Consider the following 7,200-nt stretch of genomic DNA (forward strand, 5'->3'; position numbering starts at 1 on the left):
GGGATCGAGGGAGTATAAGAACTGCACTATTCCACTTATTTTGTTCGGAATTTTTTAACTTTTCAAAATGTGTATGTACACAATGGGTGCATATGCATCTAGGAGCCATTGCCAATTTCCGCTATACAATAGCAAGAAGACCTGTTTTACAGTTTACTAGCAGTTGCTTCAGAATGAAGAATAACAGAACCTTTTACAACCAGGACATAGAAAGAAAACAAATACGAGCTTCACTTCATCCATCTCATGCATTAGCCCGTCTCCAGTACAGAACACCAAAATGCTTGTAAAGATTGGACAGGATGCTCCGGACACTTTTAGACCTCTAACGCAGGTCATCAAATGTCCCTGAAATGGCTCGGGCGTCCAAAATCACACAAATCATCCTCTAACCGGGGACCTTTGGGGGAGTCCAGACATTCGCCTGACCCACTCTTAGTTGGACTACGTATCTCCACACCCAGAGTCTTCTACTTTTCAATGGAAATCTGATTATGTCCATTTGGTGATCCGCGTTGAAGATGTGCTACCACCTCTACTTACTGCTGCCTGCATACATCAACACCACTTCAAGGAAAATACTTCACAAAGTCACTTTTCTTTTCTACTCCCTGCGTCTCATAATGTAAGCTTCTGTAGTCCACTATGCATGGTTGAACCTGGATTTGCCCTCGAAATTTTACTCGCTCTAGATATTCTTGTGTACATCAAAATGCATGCGGTCTGGATACGCATTTCCGTCATTCCCCACAATTATATCTCTACTGAAAATATCATCTTAACCCTAGCATGTAGCAAAGGTTTGGCCACGGACTGGCGGAGCGATGGCGTTTGCCGAGTTTTTTTAGCATGCAGGGTGGAGGTGCTACGAGGACAGCGATGCCCGCAAGCGGCGTCTACCGGTCCGGCGAGGAGGCTCTACCGATCCGGCGAGGAGGAGCATCAGCGGCTATGAGCACGGTGGGCAGCGCCAACCACACCCGAGCTGGGGTATGCAGGAATGGGAAACAGGGGATCTTTTTTTTTTTTTCTGTTGCAGGACCCTGATCCAATAGACATCATGGATTGAATCGGACGGCTCGTGTGGTCACTGATCTTTCCCCATATCAGGCGCGGAGCATCACCCAATAGCAAATGTTTGCAAAAACTATGTACTTCAAAAGCAGTGCATCAGTGCACAAAGGAAGCATATATGATCCAGAAAATACACAGTTTCTCCACAAGGAATCTAGCCACCAGTGCACTTTTGGAGCCACAAAGCCTGGATGTGTGCAATGAAAATCGGTAGGGGATTGCATGCATACTGAACATCAGTAATGTCGGTTTCCTCTGAAGGGGGGAGGACCAGAGGAGGAACCACCAGCAGAGGCAATTGCAGGCGACTCCTCCCTGAACGGCTGCGTAGCCGGATCAGTCACACTTGGCAGCCTCTGTACGCTCCCCTTCCCTTTCCTTGCGTTGGGGCCGATTTCTTCAATCATGTACTTCCATCCGTCGACAGGCCGCCTTCGACTAAATATGTGAGTTTTGATGAAGCTAGCAATCTGCAACCACAGTTTCAGTGTCATTTTGGAATTTGGAGACTTTAACAAAGAATTTATTGTGTCAATTATGACCTGCTGTTTGCTGAAAGCAATGCGCCTCTCAAATTCTTGGAGAAGGATGTCCTCCTCGCGCTGTGAGATCTCCCATATGTTACCGTCCTGACCCCTCGAGGTAGTCTCCCAACCATCCGGCTTGGTTTTGATCTCGCCGGTTCTTGGAATCTTCGGATCGCCAAAATCAGCGTTGCCGGAATCGAAGATCCTGCGTTTCATTTCATGAGCAGAGTACTGTAAGGAAACCATGCCTTCTGGAGCACTAAGTGTATTAACAAAATCAAGATGTATGGGTAAAGGAAAACACATATGCCTGCCAATTATGAGGTATTCCTATCGCAGGAAAATTATTTTAATTACGAAACGCTTCTGCAAGCACTTGGATTGCAGCCTACAAGTCACTATGGGCCATAAAAGCCTATTGGCCAGAGTTGGCTGGTTATGAAGCAATACAAGCAAAGCACAGAAGGCATTGGATAAATAAGATGTCAAGTGTGCATTGACTCAGCTGTCATTTTAGTCTTAGATGATGCCTACTTCTGTCAACTAAGTGATGAACAGGAAAGGAAAGAACAAAGATAACACACATCCATTATTGACCAACATTCAAGTACAAGACTTGCTGTTACTCAAACAAAAACTGTATTGTATTCAAGTATGATGAAGCGATTTTTTTATACTTGCTAGATCCAGAATGCAATAAACCACCATTGGAAGCTTCAACACAATGGAAGTCTCCATTTTGCACCCCTCTGCTATATCCCGAGTTCATATTTGATATTTCATCATCAACTCCAAAGTTGTTCAGTTTACACCCCCCAACCCCGTTCCTTTAAAAATCATCCACTGTTCACCTAACATATGGTTTTGCCTGACATGGCACCCTCATGTCACAGTTTCACTTACATGACAATGACATCCAAACAAGCAAAATTGCTTGGTCATAAAAACCATGTTGGCAAGAAAACATAAATAAGCAGAATGCCACAGGGGCTGAGCGCCCATGGTATTCATCCTCATGTACTTGATGATGTTGGCTGGCAACAAAACACTGACTGTGACACTTGGGCAGGGTCGGTGGAAAATCTATGTGGCAGCCCCACCGCCATGCCAGCCAAACAGCATTGTTGTTTTTATTTCACTATTGCTAATCAGGATGCCACGCCAAGTGGCATGCCAGAAACTGAGAAATTTTGCCAACATGAATGCTACAACATCCAAAGTCATATCGAACAAGTTTCGAGAGCTTGCTGAGCAAAGTGGGCGGTTTAGGAGTTCATGGTGATATTTGGACTCAGGACATAGTTGAGGGATGTACTAGGCACCTGCCAATTTTCATGGTAAAATATGCTAGTTCCTGTTCTTTGCAGAGAAGACAAGAATGAGTGACTAGAAAGCAACTATTGATGGACTGAATTCGTTCTTTTTCCACAGGGACAGGGCACAAGAATTGTGCCTAGATAGCAACCTTTTATGCACTGAATTCGGTCTTTTTCCACAGGACAAGAATGCAAGTTTTTGCACTAACTTTGCAAGAAACTATGTGTGCTCTTTTTCAAGAATTTTGACAATGTAGAATGCTTTATTTTTCCGACAGGAGCACATGCTCCCAAGCTCAACTTGTTACTGGTGTAAAATGGTTATAATTCATTCCAAACGCATCGCATCGTATCTTTTGTGTGAGTATCTCAAGTAAACACTTCATCCAAACTTAATTTGAGGGCTGGCCATTGAACAGTCATGACATGCATATTATACAGAATTCAGTCTGATTTATCAAAAAGTACAGGTTCCACCGGATAATCCACCAGCACTCAAGAAAGCGCAGTACAAATGGACCTTACTAGTTACACTTAGCTGTAGTCCTCTCATTTCTCATCACTAGTTAAGGCATTTTACATGATGCAATTGAAATTTGGTACGCCTTCATACCCTCTCTCAATCGTTTCCCCAACAGAAAAAGAAACAAAAAACTATCTCAATGAACTATCTTCTTTGCAAAACCTAGCAGAAACAATACATAAAGAAAAGTGTCATGAAACCTCTATAGATACATACCGCGACAATTCTACCACTTGCATTTGTAATTAAAAGTCATGTCACGCTAGGAGCCTATAATATTTCTTATGCAATGGGGTTTTAGTGCAAAACTAGTTCAACAAATGCGGTGTATCACAAGCAATCGAATATAAACAAGCAATGTGATGACACTACGCAACCACAGCTAAAGACAGCAGCTCTGTTAGAGAGCAAAAAATGAAGGAAAGAAGAGTAACAACGCACTCCGAGCACGAGTCGAGAAGCCGGTCGATGTCGTCGGCCGCGCCACGGCCACCGCCGCCGCCGAGGCGCGCCTCCTCCATCTTGTCGATCTCCTTGACCCAAAGCGCAGCGTGCACGCGCTGCTTCCTCGTCCTGTACTCGTCCGCCCCTGCCTTCTTCGCCCCGGCGCCGCCCCCTCCCTCGGCGGCCGCGGGGCGAGGAGGAGCGCGCGGCCGCCTCGTCGCGGCGCGGCGCTCGGCCCAGCGCTCGTCCATGTCGGCGACGAAGGCCTTGGTGTCAGGGTCCACCTCGGCGGATACGGCCGGGACGGTGGCCGCGGCGGCTTCCGAGGTGGGGGACTCCCACGGCGCGGCGGGTGCCGGGGAGGAGGCGGGGGAGTCGCCCGGGAGCCATGCGGTCTCCCACGCGTCGTTCCACTCGTCGTCGCCGGTGGCCGCAGTCGGGTGCGACGGAGCACGGCGGTGGGATGAGAGGAGGCGGCGGGGGCCGCAGGAGGAGGGCACGGGGAGGCGGAGGACGCGCCGGAGCGACAGCATGCCGTGTGCTCGGCGAAATGCCGACGAGAGGGTTCGATCTGTTTCCCTTTTCTTTTCCCTTTTGCCGGGGAGAGGTTATTTTTTTCCGTAGGGGTTGCGTGGGAGAGGGTTCGATTTACCACTTATAGCTGGCCAAACGGCCCGTACTTCGTCGGCCGGCCCAGATCGAACAACGCGTGCTCGGTCCGGCACGCGGCTTAACGGGCCATGCCAGGCCTGCGGCATGCCTGGGGCCGTACCTGGACTGCGAGGCAAGGCCCGCGTGCCGGCACTGCATGGACCATTTTTTTCTTCTGATTTTCACGTTGAAGCAAGTTTTTCAAAGAAAATACTCATGTGATCCCGAGCTCCAGTGATCCTGGATGAACAGTACAATCTGAAAAATATTAAAAAGTTCAAAAAAATCTGATTTTTTTGGCAAGAAACATTGATGTTTTGTCTACATGCATGCAAATCTTCAGGATGAAATTACATTGTGGAAGTGTGAAAAAAAAAACAAAATTGGTGTTCCGAAAATACATTTTGAAACATTATTTTGTTTGCCCATTGTAGACATCATTTTATTGTCATTTTTAATTACATGCAAGACTTAAGATAACACTGTCTTATCAACCACTATAGATGTCCTTACAAACTAGGCTTGTCTTTTATATATTTTAAATACACTCCTCGGCGACATCACAATATCTTTGTATTGCACTCTCTCTCAGCTATAATTGACACCTTGTAACTGCGCACATACAACAAATATTAGAAAACAACTCATACTAGAAATGTGACTTGCTCAAAGATCTGACCACAGTTCACTCTTGGAAATGCAACTATGAAAGCAGCTGCGGATATAGGTGAGAAAGACACAGTTAGTTACTTATCTATGAGAGAGGCGTTTTGGAGACCGAACTCCATGGAGGCCTTTATTTTTGAAAATTTCAAATTCAAATTTTTATGGTTCAAAAAATTCTGAAAAAATATGCATGTATGTAAGGATGTAACCCATATGTGTGTAAAAATTCATAATGAAATACCTTGAGTTGCGACTTGTACAAAAAAAATAAATTCATGGCCTGCAAGGATGAATAGTATCATGTGTTAAATAGCCCCAGATTTGTCTTTTTTGCACAACCCTCATTTCAATGTATTTTGAACTGAACATTTACACACATGTATGTTATGCCTTCATGTATATATGTATTTTTTCTCAAAAAATTTTGAAATGTAAAAATATGAATTTTGATGAAATTTCAAATTTAAATTTGGAGGCCGAGCTCCAAAAGGGATTTCCGCTTATCTAGCTTAAATAAAGTTTTCTATGTAACTTTCAACTGTGAACCATGGTTCCAATATACAAAGGGCACACAAATGTTCCCTCTACGCACTATGCTGAGACGGATTTGCTGCAGTCCATGCAAGGTTAAATGGTTCAGGATTCAGGAGAAAGACGTGCATGCCGAGCAGAGAAGGTAATTCCAAGGATTCGAATTTTTTGGATTCAGGAGCTTCTCAATCGATCAAATTCATATGCTCTCAACTTTTGGCTGTATCTGGCGATCACCACCACAATATGAAGTTTAAGACGCGCATTAGAGCATCTCCAACAGTCGCGCTAAATAAGCGTCGCGTCGCAAATTTGCCTTTTTTTTAGCACGCGCGCAATCAGTACAGGGGCTCTAGCGGACGCACAATAAGCGCGCGCGGCATATAGAGTTGGGCGCGCGATCCGAATCGCCATCGCGCGTTGTGTATTTGGTGCGCCCGCTTCCGCGCGCCGTACTCTCTCCGCTGCGCCACCTTCGCCCCGCCCGCACCCCCCTCACCCCTTCCTACACCCGCGACCCCTCCGCCACCGCCGTCGCCGCAAACCCTAGCGCGGGGAGATTTGGCTTCGCCTCCGCTGGAGCTCCTCCAAGCACCGGCATCGCGCGCGGCCTCTTCATGCTGCCACGGATGACCTCGGCAGCGGGTGGCATCGCGCCGGCGACCGTCGTGAAGCCACGTGCCCCCCTCTCGAAGCTCCCAAATGCGGCGCGGCCGAAGAAGATGATGACGGCAAGAGAAGCCCCGCACCAAACTCGGTTTCATACTCGAAGCCAAAACGACCGGATGGGTGCAAGAAAGATGCAAAAGAAAAGAAGAAGAAGAAAGGAGATGATGAGCTCAAAAATGCTGTGGAAGCTATTGTGAAGGCAAGAAAAGAAGCCAACGAGGTGAGGAAGATGGCAACGAACCAAGATGTCGCGGCCGAGGAGAGGACGTTGGTGGCCGAGGAGAGGAGCGTGGCGGCCGAGGAGAGGAAGGTGGGCATGGAGGAGCGATCTAGATTATTGGATTGGGAGAAGTACTTGCTCTTCATGGACACATCTATCCTTAATGAGGCGCAAAAGGAGTATGTCAATCTTGCCCGTGAAGAAGTCTTGATCCAAAAAAGAGCCATGATTCGCGGCATGGGTGGCGGTGGCCTTGGCGGCATGGGTGGTGGTGGCCTTGGCGGCATGGGAGGCAACGATGGCTTTGGAGCTACCATGGGCGGCATGGGTGTCATGGGTGGCTTTGGAGCTACCATGCAGACCATGGGAGGCATGGGTGGCTTCGGAGCACCTCCGGTCGGCATGGTCGGTATGGGAGGCATGAGTTTTGCGTCTCTCATGGGAGGCATGGGAGCACCTCCGGGCGGCATGGGCGGAATGTCTTTCAGTGTGCCTCACACATCTTTGCATGAAGATGCCGTTGAAAATCTTGCAAACACCTTCTGAGCTTCACATGACGATGCGGCGCGACAATGAAGA

General features: G+C 47.4%; 1 protein-coding gene across 1 annotated transcript; it reads right to left on the reverse strand.

Annotated features, from left to right (window-relative positions):
• Positions 1 to 1,137: 1,137 nt before the first annotated feature.
• Positions 1,138 to 4,519, reverse strand: LOC109760790 (protein GAMETE CELL DEFECTIVE 1, mitochondrial). The gene is made up of 3 exons (XM_020319601.4): positions 3,882 to 4,519; positions 1,617 to 1,806; positions 1,138 to 1,544 (listed from the first exon to the last, which is right to left on the reverse strand). Exons 1-3 carry the CDS (start codon positions 4,415 to 4,417, stop codon positions 1,311 to 1,313), a joined length of 960 nt encoding a protein of 319 aa, XP_020175190.1. The 5' UTR covers positions 4,418 to 4,519; the 3' UTR covers positions 1,138 to 1,310.
• Positions 4,520 to 7,200: the final 2,681 nt, after the last annotated feature.

Source organism: Aegilops tauschii, chromosome 4, assembly GCF_002575655.3.
Source record: "Aegilops tauschii subsp. strangulata cultivar AL8/78 chromosome 4, Aet v6.0, whole genome shotgun sequence".
Classification (NCBI taxonomy): Eukaryota; Viridiplantae; Streptophyta; class Magnoliopsida; order Poales; family Poaceae; genus Aegilops; species Aegilops tauschii.

What these genes read in the sequence shown, in the direction of transcription:
- LOC109760790 (XM_020319601.4), bottom strand. Translation starts at nt 4,417, where the DNA reads ATGCTGTCGCTCCGGCGCGTCCTCCGCCTCCCCGTGCCCTCCTCCTGC. An exon ending in CTTCTCGACTCGTGCTCGGA is followed by an intron (nt 1,807 to 3,881) that starts GTGCGTTGTTAC and finishes AATGAAACGCAG; the next exon opens with GATCTTCGATTCCGGCAACG. An exon ending in TTGCTTTCAGCAAACAGCAG is followed by an intron (nt 1,545 to 1,616) that starts GTCATAATTGAC and finishes CTGTGGTTGCAG; the next exon opens with ATTGCTAGCTTCATCAAAAC.